Here is a 15,265-nt window from a genome sequence, read left to right on the forward strand (position 1 = left end):
TTCTTCCACCATTGATTTCAATAAATTCTACACCTCCATTAGCATAAGTGCAGTAAGAAGGGTAAAAGAGTTGAGGAAGGTTATTCCTGTAAATAAACTAAAGTTATTCAAAATTGCAACACTTCTACACAAATTACTTACATTGTTCACAACTAGTTAAAAAAAAAAGTAAAGAATAAACTAACTTTAGGCCATGCATGCCTAGAATTTCTGCAATCTATTTCTACTTCCTTATAACTTCTGCACATGAACACTGTGTGTCTAATAGGTCAAGAATTGTGGGGCCAAGCTGGGTGTGGTGGCACAAGCCTATAATCCCAGCGGCTTGGGAAGCTGAGGCAGGAGGCCAGCCTCAGCATCTCATTGAGGTCATCAGCAACTTAGTGTCTCAAAAGAAAAAATGCAAAAAGGGATGGGATATGGCTCAGTGATTAAGCACCCCTGAGTTCAATCCCTAGTACCAAAAAAAAAAAAAAAAAAAAAAGGAGTAAGGACAAGGAATATTTAGGAGTGTTCCAAGTCATATTGTTGTCCACATGATAAAGGATTTGTCAGTGATGTGACTCTTCTAACAGGAAGTATTTAATTATTTAAATATTAAATGAAAGTACGTAAGACTTGAACATTTTCTAAACTTACCTGGTTTTGTGTAAAACCTCATAGTCAGTCACAGGCAATCCAAAAAGTTGTTCACCTGATGAATACGTGACAAATTTCCTCCACAGATCATCAAAATTGGCCTATAACAAAGATTGCTAAATTTGTACTAAAATGTAATTAATTCAGATCCCATTAAAGTAAACTTTATCATAATTGAGCTAAAAGATAGGTTGAGGTTTATTTAGTAGTGTCTATGAAACAAGGATTGGTGAAGCAAAATCATACTTCACCAGGCTACAAGAGGAAAGTTGAGCATTTAAGAAAGTTAGCTTTCAAACATTCTAAAAGCATCCATTTTATAAATTTCTTTCTTTAACAAATTAAGTGGTCTCCAGGAGATCTATATTTCAAGTTCTAATATAGACACCTGAAAATCCATGATAAAGGCTAATGTACTAATTAAGACTGGTCACTTAAAAAAAAAAAAAAAAGACTGGTGATCTCTTACTCTTGCAGGGTTAAAAATGAGTAAGGGGTGTTTGGCTCAGGTAGCACATGCCTGTAATCCCAGCTAGTCAGGAAACTGAGATAAGAGGATCACAAGTTCTAAGGCCAGCCTGGGCAACTTAGTGAAACCCTGTCTCAACCACAAAAAAAGAAAAAATGGAGGGGACGATGGAGATGTAGTTCAGTAGTAGAATATTCCTGAGTTCAATCCCCAGTACCATCAGGAAAAAGGAAAAAGTACTAGTATAATCCATTCAACCTGTTTTCTCTTCATGCAACAGTCTGTAAAACCAAAGAATCAATTTTAACACTATTTGAAATAATTCTAACAATTTAAATCAGCAAAGTCAATACTCATATTTCGATTTTTTTCTTTCAAATTTGAATTTGGTTATATATTTGGAATGTTAAACATTAACATTGTTCAAAGCATAAATGCAAACAGAAGTAATTCACCGGTTAGCAGGATATGTGCATTTTACATAAATGGTACAGAATGGCACCCCCACCCCACTCCACTACCGCCCCCAACTTATGTGCAGTTTCTCTTTCCAGGTTTCAGTTACCGGGGTCAACATCTCCCTAACCCTCCCTGCTCACTGGTCCCTGCTTACTCCCAGTCTCTTCACTGCTGGGCTTATGTTCAAGCTGCAAATTCTGCCTCACTGGCTTGTCCTCTTTCTAATTAGTCCTTCAAGATGGAGTTTAGATACCTTCTCTTCCAAGAAGCCTTCTCTCTCTGCCCCAATATCCCCCACCTGAGCTGGGAGCCCCTTAGCCCTGTTTCCATAACACAAATTCTCATAACTAGATTATATTGTTCATCATATAGTTTGGGAATTACCTCTAGCTTACTATCTATCAGATCTTAGCAGTTTAGAGGTAAGAACCATTTCTTCATCAAATTTCTATTGACAAAGCCACACAGGAGCCAGTAAATTGCTAATGTTTTTCAAATTACTGAGAATGCAAGTGGGACTGGGAATGTAAAGAGAACGAACATAAAGGTGTTGTTCAGTCACAGTAGAAAACAGAAAAAAGAATGGAACAAAAAAAAAAACAGAATTGGCCTGGCACAGTGGTGCACACCTGTAATCCAAGTGCCTTGGGAAGTTGAGGCAGGAGGATCAGGAGTTCAAAGCCATCCTCAGCAACTTAGCAAGGCCCTAAGCAACTCAGTGAGCCCTGTCTCTAAATAAAATATAGAAAGGGCTGGGGATGTGGCTCAGAGGTTAAGCATCCCTGGTTCCAATCCCTGGTACCAACAACAACAACAACAAGAGAATTGCCTGATGCTCCAGACTGGCTAATTTACAGAAGAATCTATGAATTTTCAAAACAATAGTCCAAATGGGTGTGTTATTTTTCTTGAGATGTGCTCAGCAATCTGAGTGCAAAAAAACAGAGTGATGGGTTGGCCTGATGCAATGACTACCACGCTGTCCTGAACAGGAGAGTTGAAAGTCATGGCTATAAAAGGAAGCCAGACAATGGAGTGAGGGGAAGACGGGAAACCCACTTATGCTTATACATTTATATAATATATAAATTATACATTTATATAATATATAACCTTATGCTGATACATTTTATTATGCTATAATTTATATTATGCTATAATTTATATTATGCTATATTATGCTATAATTTTATCAGTTAATTTATCAAATGAGATTCTTGGAAGTAGAATAAAATATTACTAAGTTCACATTCAGAGTTTCGTTCTCTAAAAATACAGAGAGAAATTCTGTGGAGAAGAGCCTCGAGGATCATAGAGAAGAGATGAATCACATCCTTTAGAAGATTATGGTATAATTAAAACCTGAATGTACTTTAAACATTAACTTTCTTATGAAAAGATAAAACATAAATTTCCCCCTACAATCATCTTTAAAAAGAACACTCTGTCAATGTAACAAATAAGTGTGGTTTTACCTGAAATATCTGTAGCCTGTTGCTGGCTTCTTGGGGTGGTATATTTGGAACCATGGGTCCTTCCTATGAGAAATAATATAATCTCCATTCTCATTCTTAATAAGATCATTGGTCTATTCACCAGATCCAGCTAGTCTTTTCTTTTAAAGAAATAAGCATTATTTTTCATTTAAATGGTCTAATTTTGTCCTGTACTTGAAATTTTTATTCATTTTTTTCGAACAGCTTTATTGAGATATAATTCACATATTAAACCATTCACCCACTCACAAAGTGTACAATTCAATGGTTTTTAGTGCATTCAGAGTTGTGCAACCATGACCACTCTCAATTTCAGAACATTTCATTATTTCAGCCTCTTTTCATTTTTAAAGGTCCTTCACACAGTTAATAAAAGATGAGGAAAACTAGAAACACATCCTGTATGAAGTGTGTACCACAAGAGCTCTTCTGAGTTTCACTTATGATGATAAATGATGATGTGGGGTTCATCAGAATAACTAACACAGTTATGTATATATATGACTGTATGACCAATGTGATTCTACAACATGTACAATCAGAAAAATAAGAAATTATACCTATCTATGTATGATATATCAAAGTGAATAAATTCTACTGTCATGTATGACTAATTAAAACTATTTTTTCAAAACAATGTGGAATCTAAATGTTCAGCCAAATATGGAAACTGAGACACATAGAGGTTGAATATGTGGAAGAAGTGGAAGGCAGTCTCTGGTAGCCAGGAACCATTCGCAAAACAATCCCCCAAAAATAGTTTCCCAAAAAGGCAAAGAAATGAAACAACTACTTACGTAGTGACAGATTAAAGAACAAAGAAGATTCTCTATGGGAAAATGAAGAGTACTGAGGATATCCATGTGGTCTGTACAATCATGAATGTTGTAGAAATGCTAAATAATAAACCAATATAATAGTGTTTAAAAGGTAAACTGAGGCATAAAAATTTTAAAGTGTTTGTTTGTTTCGTGAATCAGGCAATTCCAAACCAGAAGGGGCCCCACTGCAGTTAAGGGAGGAGCTTTTCTAGAATGAATATGGAATGATAGCAAGAAATTATCTGATTGGTTGCTTCCCTTAGTCCACCTGCTGGAAATTCCCTATTTACATAATTATAAATTCATAATTATAAACTTCTCATTGGTTCAGCTTAAGTTTTGCTTTTCTTTAATAGAGACATTTATAAGAAATAGTTCAGGTTGAGTTTCCCTTGGGTTTGTAAAGCAACCAAGGTTAAGGTCACTTATGATGCCCAATGGTTTTTGTGTGTGCTCAGAGATTCTTGTGACCTGGTCTCCATTTTAATATTTTTAACAATAGAATGGCAGGACCAATCAATGTTGACTAATCCAACTAAAAGAGATTAAGTTTAGTGCGTGTTACTAAAAAGGTGTTATGTTAAGTAGCACTGAGGGTTTAAATCTTTTTTTTTTTTTTTTTTTGCATTCAGATCCATTTGTGACCACTAAAAGAAGTGGAATAATTTAGGAAACTATAACCAACTTTTGAGTTCAACTTTAAGGAAGTCCACATTATCATTCAGAATACGAGATTGAGCAGTCTGTGGGACTGGCCAGGAATGACATTGATTTCTCATTTTCAGTGACCTTCTGGTTTTATAAGAGTTAGTGACAATGCAAAGTGAGGTGGCATAATGCCCTGTGCACTGCAGTGTTTATAGTCTCTGATAGCCTTCCCACCTGGTAATAGATCTACATGGAAATCTCCAAGAATTCCAGCCCTAACAAAGAGCAAAACCAGATTCCTTCCACAATCTCCAGTGTGGTTTCCTCCTTGTAACTGTCAGATCTGCTTTCTTTCTCTGGAAAACATGCTTAAAGGAATAACCATCCTCTTTTTCAGACCGCTATCAATATACAGATATCACTGTTTAAATACAACGGACCTATTTCTCAGGGTTCATCCCGTTCATTTCAGACAAACACATCACAGAACATTTTAACACCCAGCACAGCTAATTTTTAAATTACCTGCTCATAAGATTCTGAAAAGTTTGCTACATCTTCACGAAAAACTTCCACGGCCTCAAGTAGATTACTTTTAAAGTTTGGCTGCACTTGAACTAGTTCGTCTTGTACAGACACCTGGAACGAAAAAGAATATTTGACATGAGAGTAAAAGTCACATCTTAAAAAGGAAAACTGCAATTCTATTCCAGCAAGTGTCTTTTCTCACAGGTGTCCTGTAGGAACAGGGATGTCTCTGTTCTCTTGTAATAAAATATATCAACAGCCCATGTGTGCCTACAGGAGATTCAAATTATTCTCATTTGCCATCCAAGAGGCTAAGTCATTTTTCTCTGAAACTGGTAACTGGAAAAAGCTCTCTGACCTAGCTCAGGCCATCGCTGTGGCCACGAAAAGGGTTACTATGACAGACCCAGTCTAGGTCACATGCTGTCTCTAGAGCCACACCAACAGCTGGGATTAACAATTTCTAGTAGGCTCACAAGGCTGCAGAGCTTGGAGCAATTTCCTCAAAGAAAGTGGTATTACTTTACATATAAAAAACATTACAAATATCCTTCACATTAACTCATTCAATCCTGGCAACAATCCTGGCAGTGAATTCTACCATGCTAATATTATATCCGTTTTTTTCAGGTGAGAAAATTGTGGCACAGAGAGGCTAAGTAGCTCTCCCAAGATCCCAGCACTGTAAGAGGCAAGGTCAAGATTCAAAACCCAGTAGTGTAGCTCCTGGGACCCTGTTCTTAACCACTCTCAAAATCATCATTTATATATAGGTTGGAACATACACTACATTCAGTTTAATGATGAGTGTAGTACGGAACAGTGTATCTCTACTAAAGGATAGGCCAGGGGCTTTAACGCCAAGAGTCAAAAAGATGGAAGAATCAACCAAGTGATCCCAGCAGCAGCAGACTGGCTTTCATTCAATCTCAGTGGGGAGTTCCCTGTTTCCTTTCTATGGCTCACTTGCCAGAAAGCATTTTTCAAAGCAAGCAATTAGTCAATACTGAATATGTATTTAAATAAATATGAGTATTTTATATGCATTACTTCAAGTGAGCCTTACAACCACATATAAAAAATATGAATATTCTAAATGACCACATGAAGAAATTGAATAACAAAGGTCATTAACTTGCATTAGATCATCCATTTGGTTGGTGGCACAGCTGCAATCACTATGACCCCAATTTCAGTTCTGTGTCCTTGCTACTATGTCTTGCTTCAATATCAGTGACAAAACTTTGCATAAATGAGAAATTTTACACCAGCATCCAATTTATTTGATATTCAATGAAACTTCTCAGCATAATTAAAAAATGCAGAGTTCACTTTCAACGTTTAACCAATGGCGTGTAAATTTTTACCAACCTCAGAAATGCTTACAGAAATTTATAGCTGTAAATGTCTACATTAAAAAGAAAAAAAAACAATTATCTCAAATCAGGAAACCTAATTATCTACCCTAAGGAACTAGACAATGAACAAACTAAACCCAAAGCAAGCAGAAGGAAGAAATAATAAAAACTAGAGAACAAATAAAGACCATAGAGAATTTTTTTTAAAAGAGAGAGAAAATTAACAAATCAAAGGTTCTTTTTGGAAAAGATCAACAAAACTATCAAATGTTTACCTAGACTAACCAAGAATAAAGGAAAGGAGACTCATATTACTAACATTAGCAATGAAAAAGGGGACATCATTATCAGTATTGTAGAAATTAAAAGGATTTTAAAGGCACAAGCAACAGAGTGAACAGGCAAAATAGGAAATGAGAGGAAATATTTGCAAATCATCTCTTTTAGGCAGTTAATATCCAGAATATATAAAGAGCTCCTACAACTCAACAACAAAAAGACAAGCACCCTGATTTTAAAATGGGCCAAAGACTTGAATAGTCATTTCCCCAAAGACTGTATATACATGGCCAATAAGCATACGAAAAAAAATGGTCAATATCACTTATCATTAGGAAAATGCAAATCTAAACCAAAATGTGATACACCTCACCCATCAGGATGTCTCCTGTCAAGGAAATAGGAAATAACAAACATTGGTAAGAAATTAAAACCTTTACATTGTCACTGTTTGTGGCAATGTAAAATGGTGAAGTCACTACAGAAAACACTGACAGTTCCTCAAAAATTAAAAATAGAATTACTATATGATCCAGCAATTCCACTTCTGGGTGTGTATCCCAAAGAACTGAAAGCAGGGTCTCAAAGACATACCCAGGTGTTCACAGAAGTGCTATTCACAATGGCCAAAAGGAGGAAGCAAGTCCAGTCTCCTTTATCGGATAAACAAAATGTGATATATATGCATGAAATGGGTTATTCAGCCTTAAAAGGAAAGACATTCTGACACCTGCTACAACAGACAAATGTTAAGGGCAGGGTGCCAAGTGACGTAAGCCTTTCACAAAAAGACAAATATTATAATTTCACTTCTGTGGGGTAGACAGGGAAATAAAATGATAAAGATAGAAAGTAAAATGTTGGTTGTCAGAGCGTAGGGGAGGGGGAAAATGGAGATGGTAAAGTATAAGATGGTAAATTTTATGTTATGTGTATTTTATACAGCTTAAAAAAAAAAAGCTTACCACAAAGCTACCGTAACCAAGACAGTATTGCACTGGCAAAGGAGAGACATATAGAAACAAAATAAAGCTAAGTCTGAAATAAGTCTTTCCATTAGTGGGCAGTTGATTTCCAACAAGGGTGTCAGAATAATTCGTTGGTGAAGAGCAATGTTGAGACAACTGGATAACCTTACACCATATATAAAAATTAACTCAGAAGGAATCAGAGACATAAATGGAAAATCTAAAATTATGAAATTATTATAATAAAACACAAAATCTTTAAATCCTAGTTGAGCCACAGTTTTCTAGACACAATACCAAAACACAGGCAACAGCAACAATAGGTAAACTGGACTTCATCAAAATTTAAAATGTATGTGCTGGGCCTGGAGTTGCGGCTCAGAGGTAGAGCGCTCACCTAGCATGTGGGAGGCACTGAGTTCGATCCTTAGCACCACATAAAAATAAGTAAAATAAAGGTATTGTGTCCACTTACAAGTAAAAAAATTTTTTTTAAATGTATGTGCTTTGAAAGACATATCATTTAACATTAAATGATAACCCAAAGAATGAGAGAAAATATTTGCAAATCATACATCTGATAATGTACTTGTATCCAAAATTCATAAAGAACTCTTACAGCTCAATTAATAAGAGCACAAGCTGGGTGCAGGGGTGCACATCTGTAATCTCAGGTGCAGGGGTGCACATCTGTAATCTCAGCTTCTCAGGAGGCTAAGGCAGGAGGATTGCCAAGTTTGAGGCCAGCCTAGGCAACATAGCAAGACCTTGTCTCAAAACAAAATACAGGTCAGTGATAGAGGACTTGCCTACCATGTGTGAGGCCCTAGGTTCAATCCCCAGCACCAAAAAATAAATAAACAAATGAATTAATAATTATTAATTAATTAATTTAAAAGTTCAACCCCATTTTAAACAAGTAAAAGACTTAAATTTGCAATTTTTCCAAAGAAGACACAACAAATGGCCAATAAAAGGGCCTTGTAAAACGATGCCTAATATCATTAGCCATTGAGAAATGAAGTACTGGAGGGCTGGAGCTATAGCTCAATGGCAGAGCACTTGCCTACCATATGGGAGGCCATGGGTCGATTCCTAGTACTGCCACAAAAGAAAGAAAGAAAGAAAGAAAGAAAGAAAGAAAGAAAGAAAGAAAGAAAGAAAGAAAGAAAGAAAGAAAGAAAGAAAGAAAGAAAGAAAGAAAGAAAGAAAGAAAGAAAGAAAGAAAGAAAGAAAGAAAGAAAGAAAGAAAGAAAGAAAGAAAGAAAGAAAGAAAGAAAGAAAGAAAGAAAGAAAGAAAGAAAGAAAGAAAGAAAGAAAGAAAGAAAGAAAGAAAGAAAGAAAGAAAGAAAGAAAGAAAGAAAGAAAGAAAGAAAGAAAGAAAGAAAGAAAGAAAGAAAGAAAGAAAGAAAGAAAGAAAGAAAGAAAGAAAGAAAGAAAGAAAGAAAGAAAGAAAGAAAGAAAGAAAGAAAGAAAGAAAGAAAGAAAGAAAGAAAGAAAGAAAGAAAGAAAGAAAGAAAGAAAGAAAGAAAGAAAGAAAGAAAGAAAGAAAGAAAGAAAGAAAGAAAGAAAGAAAGGGGTTGGGGGAGAGGAAGAAAGAAAGAAAAAAAGAAGGAAGGAAGGAAGGGAGGGAGGGATGGAGGGAGGGAGAGAGAAAGAGAAATGAAGTACTGGCACATGGAACAATACATATGAACTTCGAAAATTTATGCAAGTGAAAATCCAGTCACAAAACACTACATGTTGTATAGTTCCATCTATATTAAATGTTCAGAACCACAAAAGGTATATCCACAGAGATAGAAAGTGAATTAGTAGTTTCCAGGGCTGGGGTAAGAGGGAGAAGGGGGAGTAACTGCTAATGGGTACAGAGTTTCTTCTGGGGTGATGAAAATGTTCTAAAATTAGATAATGATGGTGGTTATGAAATTTTGTGAATAAAGTAAAAACCACTGAATTGTCTATTTCATAATGGTAAACTCTATATATGGCATTGGATTATATCTCAATGAAAATGTTAATTTAAACAATTAAGTAGCTGGGCACAGTGGTGCATGCCTGTAATCCCAGTGGCTTGGGAGGCTGAGACAGAGGATTGTGAGTTGAAAGCCAGCCTCAGCAACTTACTGAGGTCCTAAGCAACTCAGCCACACTCTGTCTTAAAATAAAAAATAAAAAAGGGCTGGGGATGTTGCTCAGTGGTTAAGCACCCCTGTGTTCAATTCTTGGAATCAAAAAGAAATAAAACAAAACAATTATGTTTTTAAAGTATGAAATATTTTTTAAATAGTGACTTTAAAATAATAATTAAATTTATACTTACAGCTTTGCTCTGCAATTTGTTGAAAGAATATCTCAAGGTATCAACAGCTTCTGATTCTTCCTTGGTTACTTCAACTTCAAATCTGTTTAAAATACCGTAGGCTTCCTGCAGAGTAGAGGTGAGTTCAGAAACACCACAAGGGGAAGCAATTGCCAAACAATTCAGATGCCTTCTAGAAACACTCCTACATCTTAGGAGACAGAAAATTCTACAAGAATGGTTTTCAAAATTAAAGATGTAGAAAAAGCATATTTTGATTCTCCCTGCCCACCACACAATGACTCCAGATCACAGCCTCTATAATCTGCATTTATTAAGCACTTACGTGATTCTGGTGGAAACATAGGCAGATCACACTGGGATATCCTTTAAAATATCCCTACAGGGCTGGGGATATAGCTCAGTTGGTAGAGAGCTTGCTTTGCATGCACAAGGCTCTGGGTTCAACCCCCAGTACCACAAAAATAAATAAATAAAATATCCCTAGAGTTAATTTCTGTCTCTCCCCTTGACCTTATCCCAGTGTTACACAAGATAATTCCTCATACTCTACAGGGACTGGCTATAAAAGGAATAATGATGACACAGACATACTCCACAGAAAAGAAATTTGAATGATTCAAGGGATGGATGGGCAATTAGCTTTACCAAAAAAATGTCAACCAAAGAATAAAGCTCATATATTTGGGAAAAAATACATAACAATGTATTCAATCTTAAGGAATATGTGGTCAGCATACAAAATTCCTAAATACTAAGATTATTAAAAGTAGTAGAAGTATGAAGTCCATTAGCTACCAAGAAGCATAAACTCCAAATGGGTCAAGAAAGCATAAAATAGTGATAAGCACTGGGCACCGGGAGGAGGCACTGGGAGTGCCAATTCCCCAATTCTTGGTAATAAGGGAAGGAGCACTTTGTCTCCAAAGAAAGTAGAAATCAATGTTAAAACAAGTTCTTTATCATCATGAGTCAGAAATTGTAAGTTATTACTAATACTAGTCACAAAATACTTGTGATAGACAAAATAATAGTACTCCCTCAATATTGTCCACATCCCAATCCCCAAAACCTGGGAATAGATTACCAAAAAGGGGCAAAAGGCATTTTGCGATTGTAATTAAGGAGCTATTGATGGGGAGATTATTTTAAATTAACCAGGTGGCCCATATAATCACAAAGGTCTATGTAAGGGAAAGAAGGAGGTAGGAGAGGTGGGAGTCAGAGAAGATCTGATGAGAAGCAGACATAGGAATGGTGCCACGGGGTACGGGGGAGGGAGGGAGCCAAGGAGTGTGGGCAGCCTCTACAAGCAGAAAAGATAAGGAATGAACTCTCCCCTAGAGACTCCAGAAGGAAAATGGTCTTGCTGTCATATGAATTTTAGCCCCATAAGACCCATATTTGTACTTTTGGTCTGTAGAACTATAAGAGAGTAAGTTTGTGTCATTTTATACCATTTAGAATTTATAATCGGTGATTTGTTATAGCAGCAACAACAAACTAAGACAGTGCATTTTTCTAAAATCATCCTTTCTTGATCTAAGTTCCAACAGTTTATTATTGAGCCTAGGTGAGCTGCTCCCAGTACACTGCTTGTGGTATGCCACTGCCATGAGTGAGACCTAAAACTGGTTTCTAAGGAAAGCCAAAGATATTTGGAAAACTTGCCTACCATACTGGTATTATATGGGAGGGGTGCAGCTATCCTTTTCCATGAAATATTAGTGCAGAATTATTGATAGCTGTCTAGCACAGAACAGCATTATTAATATATTTATATTCCTTTAAATACAACTGATTGTTAATAATTGTTGAAACTTCCCTAAAGACATCAACATCAGGAAAGATACTTCATAGATAAAGAATATTAACAAAGTCTCCTTTCTAGTATTTTTCTATTTGGGAAAAAAAAGGCATTTCAAGAAAGGAAAATGCAATAGTTTCTTACTTCAATGGGTCCCAAAGTCATGTCCATTTGGATTTCATTATCCCGGATAGCAGACAAGGCTTCCATTGCAAATCTGACATCATCTAAATCACGAATGGGTCTAGATAACTTTTTCAAGTATTCATTGATAAATGCTATCATGTCTGACATTTTCTTTTTGTATTCTTCATTCAAATATCGACAGAGTAACATCTTCCATGCCTTAGCCTCAATTGATAAGGCTAATTTCATTGGCTCTGAAGAAGACCAAAAAGATTAAAATAGAATGTAATTGGCATTCTGAAACAACCCACTGTGTGTGTGATCTGAGCTTCTGTACTGCACTGTCCCATTCACTAGTCACCAATCACATGTGGCTACTGAACATCTGAAATGTGGTTAGTCCAAATCAGATGCGCTCGCAGGTTAGTGAAGACTTAATTCCTGTTCCCATGGAGGATGCTCAGCTGTGCATGGGAAAGAGGCATGTGGGGGAAAACTCCCATTAGCAGCCCTCACTCATTCCCCATTCTCCTCTAGGTAACCCCTCTCAGTGGACTGAAATCTATCCTTCAGCCTCCAAGCCAAGGACCAGTTTTCATGTTATTCTGCTCCCCACCTCATCTACCTGGAGAGAGCATTTGTATACCCTGCACCCTGGCTGATGGTCCCAGGCCAATCCTGACCTACGATGGACCAATCAGAGACCCTTCTTGAGAGTTTGGAAAGAGAATGGAGAAGGGGCCACATGGTCTGGGAAACAGAAAAAGTTAGAGGGAAAAAGAAATGAGGGGCAGAGGGATACTCCTCAACTTCCTCTACTGGCCCTGGTCCTGGCCTGGCCAGTTCTGAAGGTCCAGCTGCATCTTGGACTCCAGGAGACACGCTTTTTTCCTTTACATAGTTCAAGTGGAGTGCTGTTTCTTGAAACCCCAACAGCTGGAGTCTACCTTCTCAATCCTCAGCCATGCCTCCCTGCTCCTCTCGGTGCCCCTTCCTCCCCAGCTCTGCTGAGTTTGAAACACAGTCCCCCCACCCCCAACTCCAAACAGCAGAGGGGTGAGATCCTACCTCAGACCCCCATCAGGGCCTCTTTTCTCACTCCTCAGGCCCAGGAATTCAGCCCCCCTCCCCTTTCTTTACAGCAAGTGTCACCTTTCCACTGTTGAGTTTCCTCTGTCCAGAAACAAGCACCCTGGTCCACCAGAGCACTGCGGCTACGACTGTTTTTCATATTAAGGATCACAGCATAACCACAATGAGGAGACAATTAGCAATTTTAAAATTTGCTGTACACACAGTTTCCAAAACGCTGCAGTAGGAGGTCTTGTGATTAATGCCCCTAACGTACAGCTCCTCGTTTCCAGCTAATTAAGCCCCTCCAGTAGGTATGAGTCTTCCCCAGATGAAGTCCTTTCTTGGTAGATATAATATGTAATACATACTGAGCACCCACTGTTGGCCAGGGACTATGATCATGTCTCACAGAAGGCATTTAATGAAGTGGCTACTGTCACTAACGCCAGCAGAGGAAAGGGAGGTTAAAGTAGTCGAGTAACCTGAGGAGTCAAACCCAAGGGCCACAGTCAACGTTGACTACCTGAGGGCAGATCTGAAAAGCTGCAGAAGGTGGATAGTTGGTGTAAAATAAATATCAGCTGACAATGAAGTCTTCCCACACAGTCAAGACAGATTCATTGTCCTGTTACCATGGTTAACCATTTAGTGACCAGTTCAAACCGTAGACCCACTCACCTCAGAGGTCTGCAAGTCACTCAGGGTGCCTCCTTCCTAAATGCCAGCTCATCCAAAGGGACACACCAGTAAAGCAACCAACCAACCAACAGGTCTCACCTGAGTAGGTGAGCATCCTTTTACAGATGACCTTAACCTAGATCCATAATCCTTGAACTCCACGCTGAGACCATTGGTCAGTCCTCTGGGGACAGTGTGCCTGACCATCACTGCGCTCCCTCACCATAGTAAGCAATAGTCAGCTCGGGGTTGTATCTCACATACTTAAATGATTGTCACATCATCCCAGGATGGTGGACTTCTCAAGGGACTTCAAACTGATTTGACCCTTATCTCATGCACACCCTCCTCACAGTAACCTAAAAGAGAGTGTCACCTGCTGTTTCAGTTGTTCTATAGCGAGCTGAGGAATCCACCTACGCAATGTGTCCATGCATGTGAAGAATACGGATGGTCTGGAATTATTTAATATTTATAACATGATTCCAAGGTAACTTCATAGATGCTTGCTCTAAAATAGCATTTCATGTGAACATGCAAATACATCACATTACAAAATTTTTTTAAAAAAAATTTAATTACCTGTATGCAATTCAAGTGCACCTACAACAATAATAGGCTTCAACTCATCAATCTCCTGTTCGAAAGTCGCATAGTGCAGAATTTCTGATCTGATTTCAGTCAGAGAAGGGTTGTTAGCCAAAAATTCCTGCAGTAGGCAACAGTTAATTTTTATTTATTTTCTTAACAGTATCAATCTTATACTTGTAATCACTAAATTAAAAACTTGCATTTATTTATGCATTTGTATACTATATGTGTTCTGGGGCCAGTGGCCTGGGAAAGAACAGGATATCCTGGTAGTCCTGGGAGAGTGAAGGAATTTCACACCCCATGGTGAATAACCAGTTTTATTCAGAGTTCTTAAGTTTCCTTAAGTCTCCTGAATTAGGTCTATTTAGACCCAGTCAGTGAGGTCTAAATAAAAGTGACACACACTTGAATACATGGCCTCTAGACAGTGCCTGGCACACAATGAGCACTCAGTTTTTAAGGGAATTCAGTGAAATCTGTCAGAGCCTCATTATTATTAATTGCCTCCAACAATTAATTGGGAGAATTACCACCAGCCACAACCGGTCAGGTGCTTGTTACTTATGGGTTCTGAGCCTCTGCTCATGAGTTCCTGTCGTTACCACTGTCAAGCATTAAGAGACCAACAGAGCACAAACAACATCCCAAGTAGCAGAAATACACCTTCACTTTCATGTCTCGGTCCTCTGTCCAGAGAGCCTTGTACTTGTCAAAGTCCTGCAGGGCCTCCTGGGCCACCTTTCTTAAGGAATTCACAGAGGAAGAAAGCAGGAGGACCAGCTTGGAAATATCCTTGTGCTCCGCCACCCCTGGGTAAAAATTCTTCAACTTCCTCGCAGGAATAATCTCTTCAAAAGATCCTGAAAGTAGAGGTTTTCACACTCTAGATAAGTTCTGTGTTCAATTTTAAATATTATCAATTTTAGTACTCATAGGGTTTTTCCTTCAAAAAAAATCTATTTTCTTAAAGGCACTCTCTCCAAATAATTAAGAGTTGT

The 15,265-nt window shown here is 37.7% G+C and overlaps 1 protein-coding gene across 1 annotated transcript in view; it reads right to left on the minus strand.

The window, feature by feature from the left end:
- The window catches only part of Dnah8 (dynein axonemal heavy chain 8), a 286,408-nt gene that overhangs the window by 181,872 nt on the left and 89,271 nt on the right, over positions 1-15,265 (minus strand). The window contains exons 26-32 of the mRNA XM_077801771.1: positions 14,931-15,127; positions 14,256-14,382; positions 11,940-12,175; positions 9,989-10,093; positions 5,058-5,171; positions 3,043-3,105; positions 640-740 (exon numbers count right to left, since the gene is read on the minus strand). Coding sequence (XP_077657897.1) covers positions 640-740; positions 3,043-3,105; positions 5,058-5,171; positions 9,989-10,093; positions 11,940-12,175; positions 14,256-14,382; positions 14,931-15,127 — 943 coding nt within the window. The remainder of the gene's footprint in view (positions 1-639; positions 741-3,042; positions 3,106-5,057; positions 5,172-9,988; positions 10,094-11,939; positions 12,176-14,255; positions 14,383-14,930; positions 15,128-15,265) is intronic.

This window comes from Urocitellus parryii, chromosome 8, assembly GCF_045843805.1.
Source record: "Urocitellus parryii isolate mUroPar1 chromosome 8, mUroPar1.hap1, whole genome shotgun sequence".
NCBI lineage: Eukaryota > Metazoa > Chordata > Mammalia > Rodentia > Sciuridae > Urocitellus > Urocitellus parryii.